The following is a 19,783-nucleotide window of genomic DNA, read 5'->3' on the forward strand; positions in this document are numbered from 1 at the left end:
TTTGATTGTGTAAACAGAAATAACAAAGATTATCGATGTATCCAAAAATCAAATATATACGTTTTGTGATTTTGCAAGAACACTAGAAAACACTATCAATTTGCCTCAGTATTGCCATCTCGTACTTTGCGGGATTATTACGAGATCTTTATCGTATATCACACCGCTTGATGTTAGTTTGTGTGTACGTTGTGTAAACCGGAAACAAAAACTATCAACAGAGTGAGTTTAACAACACAGAAGATAACAACAATGAGGACAATTAGAAAGACACATTTTTGTTATCAGGCTTGTAGTGGTCAACAAAGATTCCATCACAATTCTGGTCAGCCAATCACGCCGGTGCCATTCAAATATTTTATAATCCCTGTAAAATGTGGATATATTTTTTTTGTATAACAATATTTGTGAAGAATAATCCGAAATTTTGTTTTCTGTGTGTAGTTTCAACCATTATTTGTAACCATGTTTAAATTATTTGTAATTATATACTTTTGTTTTAAACAAACATTGCGATTACATTTGAAACTTTTAGTGGTGCAAGTTTTGTGTGTGTGATTTGAACTTGTGTGTTTGGGGAAATGAAATTCTAATTAAGTTTATCTGATGGAACATTAACGGACTAACTAACAAACTCCTGGATTTAGACTTTATCACGTTTCTTACATGCCTTGACATTATTTGTCTCACAAAACATGAGCTAGTAATTCCACACAATTCGGTTTACCAAATTATACTGCATGTTACTGGAAAGAAATTTCCATTTTTGTGAAGAATTCCACAAGGATATTCTGTTTACGTAGTCTGCACTATGCTAGTATATAATTTTTACTTGTCACCGGACGAATCCAAATATGCAAATGATGTTACATTCCAGGTGTGGTGTGTGAAAATTTCAATGCTTGCACTGCCAACCTACCTGATGATATTTTGGCGAGGATGATTTTATCTCCGATGACGACGTAAACAGTGGTGCAGATCTTTGTCATAAGTAATTTTTTTCATATTAAAAATGGCTGATATTTCAAAAGCGTGGCAGTGGTAATTTTACTTTTCTTAATGGGGAAGATGATAGTGTGCTTGTTTGTCTTATTATCACGTGACAGCCTATTCATAACATGTGCTACGTACGTAGACGACATGATTAAATCTTATCATCGACCTATTAGTTTTAATTTACGTTCATTTTTAAACCTCTGTCAAAACAAATGTCACAACAATATCAATAATTGTTCTGTTTTTAATTGTAAGTGGAATAACAATCTGAGAGATTTTGTGTTAGACTTTTGGAAAGTAGATGATTGTGACAACTCATAAAAGAAATTACTATGTATATTGACGACGGTAAAATTGATTCGGCTGTGAATATTTCAGGTTTATTTAATACCCCGGAGAAGTATGACATCGAATTTGAGGACTTTTACAGTGAAATGTAAGAATACGTTAATTCAGCAATCTCCATAAATCGATCTAATACCAATGACAAATATGACAATGTGCATAAAATAATTTAAACCAACCAACAGTCTGTTGCAATTCCGATGACAAATTCGTGAAAATACATATAAATTGCGTAAACGAAGAGTGAACGCAAAAGTCCTGTAACCTGTAACCACGAATTCCCAACAGTATTGTCTGGTGTATTGTTATGGTCTGTGGCTAGGCTGCTCCACTCTCTGTGTAATGTATATCCAAATTTACAAGCCCGAATATGGACGGTAATGTGAGGGGGCTTACACTTATTGCAGGTCTATTGGGATTTCGTGGTTACTGGACTTTTGCGTTCACCCAAGGCCTGTCATGTATTTACAACACAATATATCTGTCCATGTTGTTAATCAGCCTAGGAAGTTAACGTTTTGGCAAAAAGCAAAATGCTCCTAAGCACTAAGAAATTAGGAGCAAAATGCTCCTAAACCTAAAATTTTAGGAGCAAAATTGTTTCATTCGTAAAACAAATAATATATGTTATGTTAAACTTTGCGTATACAACTACAATAATGACATACTGTAATGCGAGATACTGTTCTGTTACAAAAAGTCTTGATTTGTATCCTGGTCGGAGACTGCATGTACGATGTTATCAGGCCACATCAGTTTCACATTTGGTCGTTTGGCCCGCACTGATTCATGCATCCATATGTGAACAGAACTTGAAGGATCAAATTCAGCCATGCTAGGTCCTTCCAGGCTGATACGTATTAGATCACCCACACTTTCTGGATACAGAAAATTACGCTGTTCATTCTTGATACGCCTTTGTGCAGAAAAACCACGTTCACACTGGGCTGTGGTTACGGGCAGTGCGATCATTATCTGACACAGGTGGAGTACATTCTTATAATTATCACAATACGGCGTCTTTGTTAAGCACAGGGCCCATGGAGATGACTGCGTTTTATCACGAAACTGATTAAGCACCAGAAGCTTTAGTTGTCTCAACTCAGCAGGTACATTTGATGCAACACACCCGTTTTTCTCTAAGATTGGACCAAACCATTGCAAAAGGAAAGCTAATTCTTCTTGCCAATATACCATAAGCCTGGTAACATCATCTGGCCATGCATCATGATTGAACAGCACAGACAAACAGCAGACAACTTTAGCTGGCCTCTCTGCATTTGCTGTACCCAACAAGTTGTCAAATCGTGTTTTGAGAGCATATTGTACGGTTTCATCACATGTGTTGTTTATGTCAGCTTGTAACTGTGTCATTATTTGAGTTGGGCGTCCTTTTAGTTTGGTTTCTTGGAAAGTAACTTGCTCCGAATCGTCATCTGTACTGGCAATATTCTCATTTATTTGTTTAGTGTTCATTATTTCCTTGAACTTCTCCAGGGAACCATTTTCAACAGGCAGCATTTTCATTAACTCAACTGTCGCGATACACGATTTAACAGCTTGTATTGCCTGAGTGAGAATCACGTCATTTGTTTGTAGAGTGCGACTCAACGTTGCAATCTCCGAAAATAAATCTAACAAAAAATGGCAATATGCAGCGAATTTCAGGGTGGTCATTGTACGTACAACTTTTGTGGCCCGACCTTTGATGTCCGCGTTTCGTGTTGTTGAAGCAAGATGTTCACTGTGGGCTAATACAGCGGCGTACTGACCAGCCGTAGTTGGATTGTTTTTATCGACTTGTTTGGTTGGTAGAAAAAGGGACTCACTAAAACGAAGGACCGCGAAGGACCGAAGGACCGAGCCGAAGGATCGAAGGACTTAAACGGGCGTAATGACTATAAACCGCTGATAAAAATAACGTTGATATACGTTGCATTTTATCGGAGATTAATAATATGAGCGAAGGAACTCAAATATATTATAAATATAATCGTGATTCGTGGCAAATATGAGTGAAGGACCTCGATTATATTATAAATATGAGCGAAGGACCACGATTATATTATAAATAAGAGCGAAGGACCATGATTACGTGGCAAATATGAGCGAAGAACCGTAATTACGTGGCAAATATGAGCGAAGGACCTCGATTATATTATAAATATGAGCGAAGGACCACGATTATATTATAAATAAGAGCAAAGGACCATGATTACGTCGCAAATATGAGCGAAGAACCGTAATTACGTGGCAAATATGAGCGAAGGACCTCGATTATATTATAAATATGAGCGAAGGACCACGATTAAGTTATAAATAAGAGCGAAGGACCATGATTACGTGGCAAATATGAGCGAAGGACCGTGATTACGTGGCAAATATGAGCGAAGGACCTCGATTATATTATAAATATGAGCGAAGGACCACGATTATTATAAATAAGAGCGAAGGACCATGATTACGTGGCAAATATGAGCGAAGGACCTCGATTATATTATAAATATGAGCGAAGGACCACGATTATATTATAAATAAGAGCGAAGGACCATGATTACGTGGCAAATATGAGCGAAGGACCGTGATTACGTGGCAAATATGAGCGAAGGACCTCGATTATATTATAAATATGAGCGAAGGACCACGATTATATTATAAATAAGAGCGAAGGACCATGATTACGTGGAAAATATGACCGAAGGACCGTGATTACGTGGCAAATATGAGCGAAGGACCTCGATTATATTATAAATATGAGCGAAAGACCACGATTATATTATAAATAAGAGCGAAGGACCAATATTACGTGGCAAATATGAGCGAAGGACCTCGATTATATTATAAATATGAGCGAAGGACCACGATTATATTATAAATAAGAGCGAAGGACCGTGATTACGTGGCAAATATGAGCGAAGGACCGTGATTACGTGGCAAATATGACCGAAGGATCGTGATTACGTGGCAAATATGAGCGAAGGACCTCGATTATATTATAAATATGAGCGAACAACCACGATTATATTATAAATAAGAGCGAAGGACCATGATTACGTGGCAAATATGAGCGAAGGACCGTGATTACGTGGCAAATATGAGCGAAGGACCTCGATTATATTATAAATATGAGCGAAGGACCAAGATTAAATTATAAATAAGAGCGAAGGACCATGATTACGTGGCAAATATGAGCGAAGGACCTCGATTATAATATAAATATGAGCGAAGGACCACGATTATATTATAAATATGAGCGAAGGACCACGATTATACTATAAATAAGAGCGAAGGACCAATATTACGTGGCAAATATGAGCGAAGGACCTCGATTATATTATAAATATGAGCGAAGGACCACGATTATATTATAAATAAGAGCGAAGGACCATGATTACGTGGCAAATATGAGCGAAGGACCTCGATTATATTATAAATATGAGCGAAGGACCACGTTTATATTATAAATATGAGCGAAGGACCATGATTACGTGATAAATATGAGCTAATCTATGCCAAACAACTATTAACTTTATGGTCAGTTCGAAAGATAATCTTCAAGGTAGGTTGGGATACAATCAACTCGATGGTCAAAGATTTATTATATGTAACAAGTTATTTCTCGAAAATGTCCACAAATGTGCATGTGCGAGAGGAGTTGTATTCGTTTTAACTGTGTTTATTGGCCCTGTCATGCAAATGTTAACAATTATCTTGTTGCATAGAACACTAGACAATATGCACTTTTAAATGTAAATGCAGGAAATCGTGAATGCAGATTTATAGGATATGTGAATGAATTGTCAACAATATATTAACGGAATGCGAAAGCCCGGTGCATGGGTGACCATATAATGCTCACTGTAGTAATGTTGAAAAGAAAGTTTAAGATCGTTGCACCGTGACCAAACTTTACCCGAATGATATCTTCACCAGAAATCATAGATGATGAATAACTATGTATATGGGATATATTCCCCATTTACATTTCATGTCAGTCATTCCTGTTGTTGGTGAGTAAGTAATTACTCAATTAGCTTAACTATTTATAGTATATTCCAATATTTTTCAAAACGTATTTGTGTTGATTCATATTTTGTATTTTTTCAGTAGATAAATTCACTACTTTAGATACAATCTAAGACAGGATACACCAATAGTGAAAATATCATGTTTTTAAAATTTCATACATTATATATTTACTATGCTCCTAATAAAATATAATCACCCCGTGTTGTACTTTACTTTCGTAATAGAAACGATTTTCTTTAAGATGGTCGACAGACACTGGAAAAACGGGAAAGCGACAAAAAAAAAGATATTTTTAAAATTATATATTGCCAATGGTAATGAGAGCTTTAAGTTATCAAAGAACGTCAATATTACTTCGGGACACTTATTTCAATAAAACATAACTGATTGAATGAATTACGTGGTGTCTCTAACATTATTTTCAATCATATTATTTTCAGTGTCCCTGAAAATGTTATCGTCAATGAAGATGATGTCAATAAGAATGCAGGTTCTACAATATCAAACGTTTGGTGATTTGCAGTATGTATGTTTGTAATACACTCATATGTAATGAATGTGACATCACCGAGGACAAACGTTCCTCCTAGCATTTGTACACGTTCGAGTCATGGGAAGTAATAATGCGAAGCAATTCTGTGATAATTAAATGGTATGTTATTGTTATGATAAAATAAAAGAATACATTCCAAAATTATGATCAGCCAAACATACTAACTTTTATTTATTTATTTTGATAATATTATAGTAATAATTGCATGTACATTTAAATTTCAGACACCTTCTGTATGTCGGCCGACAACTGGGTGAATTAAATAATGAGGTATGGTATAACCCATATATAGTCAATCTGTTAGACTTATGAATGTAATCATTTATTTAATAACACTCATATATATGTCCAGCAGATACATAATTTGTTGTCCTGCAGATTATTAATGCGTATACAAAATTGTTAAGGAAATCATTACCGGATGAGGTAAAGTGCAACACATTAAACACCTCTAGTTCAGAGTTCACATTATAGTTTGGTATCGATTACTTTGCATCGCTATTTTAGTTATATTCCTTTATTGGACAGCAACAATTGTATTGCAGATCGCAAACTAAATATGTGTTAGTAGCACGTCTCTGTTACCCACAGTCGTATCCAACATGGCCTATGATAGCTATATAACACAGGTGAGGGACATTACGTAACATCGTTTGTTATTTGTGGGTTGTAACGTATTTTAAATCATGTCATTGACAATGTTTTTCGATAGGGTTACATTCGTGGTGTAGTCTATGATTTCTTACAGTTAATGTTGTTAAATGTAACTTTGCATAATCGGAAAGAATACATTTTTCAGCTCTTCTATAAATGTGTTTATACTTAGCTTTACAATTCATTAATTTACATTGTATTTATTTCACAGAAGTCGAAATTGTTCGATCTCCAGAAGTTGTTCATACCCATACATGTCCCAAGTAAAGCCGGAGGCCACTGGAGTACGACTATTATTACATGATATAAGTACCAAGATTGGGGTGTGGTTAATATGGTTATTTTAGCAATTATTTCAAACTATGTTATCACGCAGAAGAAGTCCCTGTTTTTTTTGTTTTTAATCCATTATAATGTAGCCTTGACTCCAGTCATTTAGTTGCCCTTCTCAGTGCATCCGAGAATGATCTGCTGAATTGCAACGTTAATACATAGACGGCACAGGATTCTGTGTCGTCACTGATTGGCTGTCTCCATGACCTCAGTTCATTCTCATGAAAACTCTCATGCGCTGACCGAGTCGTAAATAAGGTCCGCTCACGCCCAGAACGATTTAGTAGTCTATTATATAATCAAGTTTAATTATAATGTCAATTGCCTAAATAAAACCAAATGAAATGACTCCAGTTCATTTCCCATTGACACATTATATGATAATTAATGTTATTTGTTTAATTATTGATAGTTTATATTTGCTATTCTTACAAGCAGGGTATAACTCGTCAAAATAATGACACCGACTGTGGCGTGTTAAAGTTTTGTATTTAATGTTCACCAAGTTACGATGTCGCTTGTTTTTGTTTTTATTTTGATTACCAACATTAGCAATGATTGGGCATTTTGACACATTTTTCTAACCATGCAGGCCGGGATGAATTGCCGTTGTTTAGTGGATAGTGGGCTCGCATCACATAAGTGAGATATATGAGTTCCATCCGACCCTTAATTGTTCACTGGATTTCAATTTGCTTTTCCTTCATGTTGAACATACAATGCGTATGCGTAATTCAATGCGTAATTACAGTCAGTCCCGCGAAATTTAATTAAGTCAGGCATATTCGGTTAAAAGGATTTCGGATGGATCAAACTTGTGCACTGTGTCAATTGTTGAATTGTTGAATTATGGGTATTCTTAATGAGGACAATAATGTATTACCATATTATAGCACACGGGAAGTTTATAAACATAAACTAATTATTAATTGTTATTTATTTCAGTATCTCAAGAGCTGCATTTTACAGGAAACTCTTCGCTTTAGTGTAGGTTATCAACAGTTAAAACAGTTAAATAATCAATCCAATCATGTTAAATAATTGTGCAAATACTTAAACAGGTATATAAAGTTAGGTAACATACAAATGTGATTTTGACAAAATCAAATAATGTACATAGAGTAGACATGCACGTGCGTGTTTTATAGTGGTGATATATAAGGGCATTCCATTCTTGATTCTTGATATGTGAGCTACTGGTATATTATCAACATGTCAAAATGGCGATATTAACACATAAATTATTACTTTGGTCCTATTGCATTCATAGTGCATTATATTATTTATTGTATACAAAATGAACTCAGTTAAGAATGTACCGTATATTAAATTTTGTTGGCATTGCTTATTAGTGTGGCTCTAAATATCTGCGCTCTGAAATAATGATTGTATATGTTGTTCTGTGCCTGTGACTTAAAGTAGTTTCTGAAACACATTCATAATATGATGTGCAATCACTCATTTATTTGTAACTTTGTGCTCAGTTTTGCTGTTATTTAAATACTAGAAATGATTAACGTATTTCTAAGAACAAGTAAACATATAAAATTTTGCGTCTATATAGTCAAAATGGAGCTGTGATTGTGGTAAGGAAATTGTTAAATGGAAGTCATTTGTTTATATATATCGTTATTCACAACATTTTCAAATCCATCATTATTTGTTGTAATAATATATTCACATATACCTATTATTTCACGTTATATTCCAGTTTGATGACTTAATACCCCACATAGACAAAGTATTGGAATGTACGGGGACGGCGAATTGTGATACACATTTAACTAGGCATATCAAGTATCTAGAAGAATACAATCAGAACTATAACCGTTAAGAAACAACATCACAGTAATGTATGGAGTGAAGTATGTCTCAAATAAAGTAATTATTTGTTTCTAATTTAATATTACCAGCATTTTTGCATAAAGTGTAAGTGTGCAAAAATAATAGATAATAGCAAACCTAAATAATATCGCAAAATTGTATTGATTGCATGCGAATATATACTGCTGTTTTTAGTGCGCATATACCAGTGTTATTTGTTATATTTTGTTAATTTCAGGCCCATGACCAGCTTCTACGTCTCTTGGGGAGAAGTTTACCACAACCGAGTACGCTGAGAGTGTGTTTATAATTCAACACTATATGTCATTCATCAAAATTTTCATTAGGCGCAAAGTGTAGATACGATGTCACATTGTTACACATTGTATGTGTTTGCTATTACAGCTTATATTTGTATGAATTTTAACGATATAAACACTAGGGAAAGATCACCAGTGTCGTTAACACTTGACATACTTGTTTTTTTGTCTGCAATACATTTTAACTGTCAAAGGTCAAGGAAACACTATATATTATCATTATTTTATTTTCATTTCTCTAAAGAAATATACCCCATTAACCTGGGGGAACAGGTTACAATGCATATAAAAAAGAAAGTTACAAGCGTGACTTTAATCTTCTCAATAAAATATAATATTATAACTCATCTATTGGAGAACACTAACAAATTATATCCAATCTGAAAAGCTGTGTATACAAATCTTGCAAGAATTTGGATGATGTTATCTTGAGAAAATATATATATTGTGGTTCAACGCAGTTAATTTAATCAAAAATTGGTTTTCGAATATGGTAACTTATATGCTGGACAAACTACCAGAAAATGAGTCTTAACAGCATCTGTACATATTTGGCAGGTTTTATTTTCCACTGGAGTTCCATAATATCTACCGCTCTCAATGTATAACTTAAGAGCACTGAAAGTTAGTTAAAGCTTGTCTGTACAGGGGAACACGAACGATATCCAAATAATAAAAATATTTGTTTTAAATTGGCGAAACGTTCGTAACTTATTTCTATTGTTTGGGGATCTACGAACATCGTCAAATAAAGCACTTTCCAACGTTTTAAATAACAATCTCTCTCTTTCTTTCTTTCCAATTAACAACGTTATTTCATCTCATCAGTAAATCTATTCTCCCAAATAGTGTGCATATTTTGTTTACTTAATAATTTCATAATAGCTAAAGCAAAAGATGGCTTTCCTATCAGTGCCAATTTTTCGAACTCTCCATAGGCTTTATAACGAGTGGATTAGAAGACATTTTTAGATTAAGTTTTCAAAATTAAATACGGATTATATTTCTGTGGAGATCGCACGAGTTGCTCCATAACTGCATTGTTGGTTGTATTTTCTCCCACACTAATATATATTTACACCACTTTAACTGAACATCTTCTATTGGTTTACATTACCAATTTCCTAAAACTGCGGCTCCTTAGTTTAAAATTCGTTCAATTTTAGAGTTAAATATTTTTTGAAGTAATTTTTGAGAAATCTTGTTACCAATTCCTTTCCTGACCACGTACGCTGCATTTGAAGCTTTTCCAGTCAAAATTCCAAATTCCAACTTAAATGAACCATTTTCGGCAAAGACAACACCTAGATATGTATAATTTACAACAATATCAATTTGATTTCTAAATATTTTCAAATCCAAGTTATCGTCATCACAGTCAACAATATCCTTATTGAAGATAATAATTTCAGTTTTAGTGGTGTTTACAAACATTTTCCACGTATAACAATAAAATTGGAATCTGGCAAGTAACTATCAGCACTATCAGATACAATAACGGTGTCGTCGGCATACATAAAACATGTTAGTGGATAATCATCCAATTCAAAGCCTTTTCTTAATCGTTTAGAAAAAACAAAAATTGGGCTTAATATGCCCCTTGCTGTACCCCAATCTCAGATGTATACGTTTTTGTATAACCATGCGGTAATTTTACACAAGATTTAACCACACTGTACACACTCATTAAAAGATTGACTATTTTACAACTAAAGCTTACTCTAACAAGCTTTAAAAATAAACTAGCTCGATCAACATAGTCAAACGCCTTTTTAAAATCTACAAAACAAACGTACAATCTTTTTCTAGCGACTCTATATTTTTCAATTAGCGTTGACAGGATAAAAATATTATCCTCAGTGCTGTGATTTGCCCGGACGCCTGCCTGATTATCACAGAGAATATTATTTGTATCAAGCCATTTGACTATTCTTTCGTTAATAATAATTGTAAAAAACTTACCAAAACAACTCAATAGAGAAATGCCACGGTAATTGGCGGGATCGTGTATGCTACCTTTCTTAAAAATCGGACAAATCAGTAATCAAATCTTGATTACTATTTTGAATAACTCATTTCTAAAGGCATCAAATCCGGGTGGTTTTTTTCATTTTTAATTTCTTTATTGCAGCTATCACTTCTTCCGTACTAATCTCCATATCAAGTTGTAAAGTATCAATATAATCTTGTCGTGTATTATCATCAGTGGGAATTTCAGAGCCCACTGTCTCGGAAACTGGTGCTTTACTCAAACGCTCAAAATAATTAAACTAATCTGTCTTCGAAATATATGTATGTATATAAGGTCTAAATTGTAGCTCTGACTGTTGAATATTGAAATCTAGCGCAGACTGACATCTCTGAGTTGTGAGTGAGTCCATCACATGGTAAACTATACACAGCATATTTAATAGTGTATTGAATTTTAACTTGTTTAGCCCAATATGTATGTACACAATTATTTCAAACACAGAGATTTAATTGAAAATTTCTACTTTAATTATTCCTCTTATGTTTGTTTTGCGGAATGTTTGAATGCAGCGCACAGTCGCTGTGCACCAGTGAACGATACATGTAAAAAATACAGGCACAGTATTTTGTAAGTATTTTGTGTTTTTTGTACCAATGACTTTTAGTTTCTCTTTAGTTTTTAGTTTTTGCTTATCAAATAAATATATCAGTTCTTCTATATTATATATATATAGTGACTGATAATCAGATAATTGTTTTACTTGCCATGTTGCCATGTGATGTGTAATTTTCAATATTGAAACTCTATCTTCCTTGTCATCGCTTTAAATAACGTGATACTGTTGTATTTTCATTTTTGTTGGAAGTTTCCCGATGGATGTACTTTATAAAGAAGCAGTATCTGTACTGGTTTCAACTCTTCGAAATATTACAATATTACAATACATGTGGTTTAAAGGAAACGCCAATACATTTATTAATCTTGTTACGCGTTTAGTGTTATGTACTCGTCAGTGCCTCGGTCATTCGAATAGAGTCACGTGACAGTTTAGCATAGACAAAAATAAATGATTAATTTGATAATTGTTGTATAATAATTTCTCTTTTTTTAGCTCCGCTTACGACTTTGTCGATCGGAGCTTATCATATAAGTGATTGTCCGTCTTCGTTCGTCGTACGTGTCAACTTTTTCATTTTCAACTTATTCTTGAAAACTACAATTCTTATTGCTTTGATTCTTGGTGTCCTGTACCTTGAGTAGACCTCTCTTAGATTTTTTCATTTCGTGTTGACATCTTTAATTCTCCAATTTTGATGAATATTTTTGTCATTTTTGGTAAAAGTTATATTTTTGACTGATTGATTTGATATTATATATATATATATATATATATATATATAGGTACTACATGTATACCTCTCTCAGATTAATACATTTTGTGACGATATCTTTAATTCTCAAATTTTGATGAATATTTTTATTTAAAATTGATATTTTCAACTTCTTGTTGAAAACCAAAGTCCGATTACTTTGATATTATAGATATTGTTTGTTCATTTTCTAATGAAATATTCAGTTCTTTAATTGAAATGTGCATTGCTAACAGCGGAGCGGAGCCGACAATACGTGATATTGAATAGCATACATTACAGTGATTGTTGCTATTTTAAATTTATTGAGCGAATCTACGTTCTTTTAAACGCGGTCCTTCGCTCATATTTATAATATAATCGTGGTACATCATTCATATTTATGATATAAACGTGGTCCTTCCCTAGTATTTGTCACGTAATCATGGTCCTTTGCTCATATTTATAATATAAACGTAGTCCTTCGCTCATATTTATCACGTAATCATGGCCCTTCGCTCATATTTATAATATAAACGTGGTCCTTCGCTCGTATTTATAACGTAATCATGGTCCTTCGCTCATATATTTATAATATAAACGTGGTCCTTCGCTCGTATTTATAACGTAATCATGGTCCTTCGCTCATATATTTATAATATAAACGTGGTCCTTCGCTCATATTTATCACGTAATCGTGGTCCTTCGCTCATATTTGTAATATAAACGTGGTCCTTCGCTCATATTTATAATATAAACGTGGTCCTTCGCTCATATTTATCACGTAATCATGGTCCTTCGCTCATATTTATAATATAATCACTGTCCTTCGCTCATATTTATAATATAAACGTGGTCCTTCGCTCATATTTATAATATAATCACTGTCCTTCGCTCATATTTATAATATAAACGTGGTCCTTCGCTCATATTTATCACGTACTCATGTCCTTCGCTCATATTTATCACGTAATCATGGTCCTTCGCTCATATTTATAATATAATCACTGTCCTTCGCTCATGTTTATCACGTACTCATGTCCTTCGCTCATATTTATCACGTAATCATGGTCCTTCGCTCATATTTATAACGTACTCATGGTCCTTCGCTCATATTAATAACGTACTCATGGTCCTTCGCTCATATTTATCACGTATCTCGTGGTCCTTCGATCATATTTATAACGTACTCATGGTTCTTTGCTCATATCTATTATATAAACGTGGTCCTTCGCTCATATTTATAATATAAACGTGGTCCTTCGCTCATATTTATAATAAAATCATGGTCCTTCGCTCATATTTATCACGTAATCGTGGTCCTTCGCTCATATTTATAATATAAACGTGGTCCTTCGCTCATATTTATAATAAAATCATGGTCCTTCGCTCATATTTATCACGTAATCGTGGTCCTTCGCTCATATTTGTAATATAAACGTTGTCATATTTATAATATAAACGTGGTCCTTCGCTCATATTTATAATATAATCACAGTCATTCGCTCATATTTATCACGTACTCATGTCCTTCGCTCATATTTATCACGTAATCGTGGTCCTTCGCTGATATTTGTAATATAATCACTGTCCTTCGCTCATATTTATAACATAATCACTGTCCTTCGCTCATATTTATCACGTACTCATGTCATTCGCTCATATTTATCACGTAATCATGGTGCTTCGCTCATATTTATCACGTAATCATGGTCCTTCGCTCATATTTATAATATAATCACTGTCCTTCGCTCATATTTATCACGTACTCATGTCCTTCGCTCATATTTATCACGTAATCGTGGTCCTTCGCTCATATTTAGCACGTGCTCATGTCCTTCGCTCATATTTGTCACGTAATCATGGTCCTTCGCTCATATTTATCACGTATTCATGTCCTTCGCTCATATTTATCACGTAATCGTGGTCCTTCGCTCATATTTAGCACGTACTCATGTCCTTCGCTCATATTTGTCACGTAATCATGGTCCTTCGCTCATATTTATCACGTACTCATGTCCTTCGCTCATATTTATCACGTAATCATGGTCCTTCGCTCATATTTATCACGTAATCATGGTCCTTCGCTCATATTTATAATATAATCACTGTCCTTCGCTCATATTTATAACGTACTCATGGTCCTTCGCTCATATTTATCACGTAATCGTGGTCCTTCGCTCATATTTATAATGTACTCATGGTCCTTCGCTCATATTTATAACGTACTCATGGTCCTTCGCTCATATTTATAACGTACTCATGGATCTTCGCTCATATTTATAACGTACTCATGGTTCTTTGCTCATATCTATTATATAAACGTGGTCCTTCGCTCATATTTATAATATAAACGTGGTCCTTCGCTCATATTTATAATATAATCATGGTCCTTCGCTCGTATTTATAACGTACTCGTGGTCCTTCGCTCATATTTATCACGTAATCGTGGTCCTTCGCTCAAATTTATAATATAATCGTGGTCCTTCGCTCATATTAGCCACGTAATTACGGTCATTCGCTCATATTTACAATAAAAACGAGGTCCTTCGCTCATATTTATAATATAATTGTGGTCATTCGCTTTTATATTTATCATGTAATGTATTTATCAAGGTATTTTTGTAAATTCAATCGCTGCTGCATAATTTGTGAACAAATGCAACGTATAACAACGTAATTGGTATCAGCGTTTTATAGTCATTACACCCGTTTAAGTCCTTCGGTCCTTCGGTTAGGTCGTTCGGCCGGGTCCTTCGGTCCTTCGTTTTAGTGAGTACCGTAGAAAAATACGTAACGCTCGTTCCACGTGTGGCGCCCATCTTGTACCAGTAACTGACTTTGGAGTATAAACATTCACCCCTAATTCCATAGCAAGAGATCCAAGTTCCCTGTAACTCTTGGGTGAATAATGGTATGTTTTCCATATCATATTCAAGACATCGTGTACATTCCTCACCATAGCAACGTTTTTTTGAACGGCTAACATCGCAAGTTCCAGGCGATGCGGCATGCAATGGATTGACACCAAATAGTTAGCCACGCCGTCACGAAGCAAAGTAGAGACACTTCTGTTTCTTCCCAGGTTTACTGCTGCCCCATCTGCGCAAAAACCAATTAATTTTGTGCTCCAACTTTCGTCAACATATTCACACAAAGCTTTGGTGGCACTCAGTACGCCATCTGCAAGTGCGTGTTCAACCACATTTTGCCCGAGCAGATTCACTGTCGCCTTCCCATTTTTGTCAACACGTCGTACGTACACGATTTGCTTTTTTGAGCGTCATAAAACATAATTTTCTTTTTCTTGGCCTGACCGAAACATGGCTGAATTCAAACTCTAACTTCTCTCAGTATAATTTACCGTCTTATAATTTAATTACATGCAACCGTGACATTTCAAAAGGCGGAGGCGTAGCACTGTACATTCACGAATCCTTGTCTTTTACCCGTATTAACACATTCAAAATTATGCATCGTGAATCGATCTTTGTGGAAACCCGCATAAACAACAAAAAGATTATCATAGGCGTTAAGTACCGTACACCTAACACCCCATATCATGAATATTTTAACAGTTTGGAGCTATGTCTACACCAGTTGTCAGCCAAGGCTATTGATTCTATTATACTTGGCGACGTGAACATTGACACGTCTGTTGATTCCCCACCTGCCACTCACTACAACACTATTCTCAATTCGTACAAAATTTTCCAAATTATTAACACACCTACTAGGGTCACTGATACTTCTAGTACTGCAATTGATCACGTTCTTACGAATGCCTCCGGCTATTTTATACAAAGTGGAACTATTCACACAGATATTAGCGACCATTTTCCCGTTTTTTGTAATTTTGAAAATTTTCAGCACGCTTTTAAAAAAGAGGATACGGTCTTGAAATATGACTATACTAATTACAACCAATCCATGTTTATTGCGGACTTGAACGAGATATCTTGGCAGCCAGTGTATGATCACTCCGACCCTAGTGATGCATATAATACATTTTATGACTTATTTTATACGGTTTTGTGTAAGCATTTGCAGGTCAAATTAAACAAAAGGAAATTAAAACATCCATCTAAACCATGGTTGTCAAAAGGTATAATTAAATCAGTTCAAACCAAACACAAATTATTTGCCAAGATGAAAAAAAATCCTGGCAACTTTGAAAAACAAACGGAATATAGAACATATAGAAACCTTTTGACTAAACTCCTCAAGTCAGCAAAGAAACGCTATTATTCAAATAAATTCAAGTCCGCGCATGGCAATACTAACACAACTTGGCGAGTAATAAATAATATTTTAAATAAATCAACTAAAACATTACCACGTACTTTAAATTCATTTAGTCAGTTGCCCTGTGAAAAAATCCTGACAGAAACAACAGATATTGTTGAAGAGTTTAACCATTTTTTCACCAATATCGAATCAAAACTCGGGATAACATTACTGCCCCGGGCGACTTTACTGATTTAACTGGCAATTATAGTGACTCTTTTTATTTTCGTCCTGTGAATGAGAGTGATATATTCAATGAAATCACTGCCCTAGATCCTGGAAAATCAGTAGGACATGATGGTGTCCCCCCCTAAAATTGTCAAGCATGCTAGCCATATCATTTCTCACCCCCTTGCCCACATTATCAATTGTTCAATTCGCCAAGGTATATTTCCTAATGCTCTTAAAATAGCGAAGGTCATTCCCATTTATAAAAAAGCTTCCGCAAATGATGTCAACAACTACCGTCCAATATCCATTCTACCTATTTTTAGCAAAGTATGCGAATCAATCGTTAATAAGCAATTAATTACATATCTTGAGAAAAATCCATACTCATTGATACTCAATTTGGCTTCCGTAAAAAACACAGTACAAAACTTGCCTTGGCTGACTTGGTGTCCGACATAGCTGACAATCTGGACCTCGGCCATATCACCTTTGGTATTTTTATCGATCTCAAAAAAGCCTTTGACACCATTAATCATGAAATACTGTGCTGCAAACTAGAACACTATGGTATTAGAGGTCTTCCTCTATTATGGTTTAAAAACTACTTTTGTAATCGCCAACAATTTGTATGTATTGAAAACACTTCATCTTTGCCACGACCTATTACCTGCGGGGTTCCGCAAGGGTCGATTCTAGGCCCAATCTTATTTTTAATATATATTAATGATATAGCCAACTCTACCAATTCCTTTCATTTTCGACTCTTTGCAGATGATACTAACCTATTTAAATTTATTCAAAACAATAAAATCAATCTCTCAGAAATTGATAATGATTTTCAAAGGGTTCGTGAATGGTGCAGTGCTAACAAACTTACTATTAATTCTGAAAAAAAACAATTACATGATAATTAAAATACCACAACGATCGGTCACTACTGAGGGCAACCTGGAAATTAACGGTTCACCGATAGAGGGCGTATATGTTGTCAATTACCTTGGTGTCTCCATTGACCAGAATATGTCATGGAAAGCCCACATTGATAAAATTTGCAAAGTTATCGCACCAAAAATTGGATTAATTTCACAACTACGTCATTTTGTACCTAGGAATATCCTAATTCTCTTATACAATTCCTTAATTCTACCACACATTGCATATTGCCTGGAAATCTGGGGTAATACATATGCTACTCTACTGCAACCAATATATCTCTTACAGAAAAAAATAGTACGCCTCATCACTTTCTCTGATTCGTATTCCCATGCTGCTTCTCTTTTCAAAAAACTAAGAATACTAGACATTTTTTCACTCTGCAAGTTACAAACCAGTTTATTTGTCTTTGATCTCAGCAATAAATATTTTGTACATGATATTTACAACTATTTGGATCCTTTGTCCCATAATTATCAAACCCGTTTAGCATGTAGCTTGAACTACTATACTCCAAAACTGAATCTTACACTCAACCAACACAGTTTTAAATACTCTGCAACAAAACATTGGAACTCTTTGCCTGATGCATTTAAAACCATCACTAGGAGACATATATTCAAAGCAAAATTAAAAAACTATCTCTTAAAAATTTGATTTGTAATATTTTTTCTCTTTCTCTCTTTATTTGGAGATTTGTGTGATTAAACTATGAAATTATATATACAGAAGTTACGGACTCGACTAGTTCTAATGAACTATATCTGTAATCCCCACCAAAAAAAAGAAAAGTTATCTAAGTAGAATTCGTTATTTATTTATTTATTTATATATTTATTTATATATATATATATATATATATATTTATTTATTTATTTATTTATTTATTTATTTATTTATTTATTTATTTATTTATATGTATTTACTACCTGTGCAACTTCTACCTTTACCGTTGTTTTTTTTTTTTTTTTTTTTTTTGGTGAAATAAATTTCATTCATTCAAATTTCATTCATTCATTTCGCATTCCTTTGCAGCGTTATCGGTGTCACCATCGATAAGAATGGAAATGTAGTTGGCATTTTTAATATTGCCCGATAACTCCCTTTTCATTCCATCTGCGATATTCGCTATAATTTCAGCGCACTTGTGTGTATTATCGTATGTTGGGTTTATGTCAACTCCATTTTTACGGTGAAGTAGCAGTAACTTTGGAAACATCGAATACGGCATTTCATGTTTAGCAATCATATATACCAAAGTAACTAATATGCTGGTTGCTGGCTGCTGGTTGCTGGCTGCTGGTCGCTGGTTGTTGGTCGCTAGATCAAAATTTGTTAGTATGCGATTATTTAAAAATTTGCTTCAGTTTAGATGATGGCCACATCACTTGGTGACTGGACCACCTACCGTACACACTGTCAAAACCAAAGTTATTTTTGAATTTTCGATATCCACCCAGCTGATGAAAAAGTAATAATAATAATAACAATCTTTATTGATATCGTATCCCCTCTGGGATCTAGATTAGAATACAATAAGGATATAAGGAACAATAAAATACATAAGTAATAATAATAATAAAAAAGAAATAAATAGTAATACTGTGAAAATATTATTATATAAATATTTTTTGGTGTTATTTTGAGGCAGCTGGTAAATTGCTTTTCATGAAGTTCTCTCTTTTAGTGAAACAGTCGCTGATAAACTTGGCAATTGCTTGGACAGTTTCAGAATTTTTGTTATTGAGAAGTGCTTTCAGATTACCGGATAAGTTTAAGTTTTCAAACAAAGCATCTCTTTCAAATTTGTACAGGATACAATTGAAGAGGAAGTGTTCTTCGTCTTCAATTTCATTGGAGTCACAGACAGGGCATGTTCTATTTAAGATATCTATGTTGTGATATCGCTCAACTTCAATCTGAATTATGTGGGCACTTATCCTCAGTTTAGTCATAGATGATCTGTGGATGGTTTTTTTAATAATTTCAGGGTATTTTTCAAGTGCAAAATCAGTTT

At 34.3% G+C, this 19,783-nt stretch overlaps 1 protein-coding gene across 1 annotated transcript; it reads right to left on the bottom strand.

Annotated features, from left to right (window-relative positions):
- Nucleotides 1-2,031: 2,031 nt before the first annotated feature.
- On the bottom strand, nucleotides 2,032-19,077 carry LOC146728619 (zinc finger protein 862-like). The gene is made up of 3 exons (XM_085496113.1): nucleotides 18,775-19,077; nucleotides 15,205-15,477; nucleotides 2,032-2,975 (listed from the first exon to the last, which is right to left on the bottom strand). Exons 1-3 carry the CDS (start codon nucleotides 19,013-19,015, stop codon nucleotides 2,032-2,034), a joined length of 1,458 nt encoding a protein of 485 aa, XP_085352239.1. The 5' UTR covers nucleotides 19,016-19,077.
- Between the last annotated feature and the right edge of the window lie 706 nt (nucleotides 19,078-19,783).

This window comes from Saccoglossus kowalevskii, chromosome 22 (assembly GCF_978046115.1).
Source record: "Saccoglossus kowalevskii chromosome 22, keSacKowa6.1, whole genome shotgun sequence".
NCBI lineage: Eukaryota > Metazoa > Hemichordata > Enteropneusta > Harrimaniidae > Saccoglossus > Saccoglossus kowalevskii.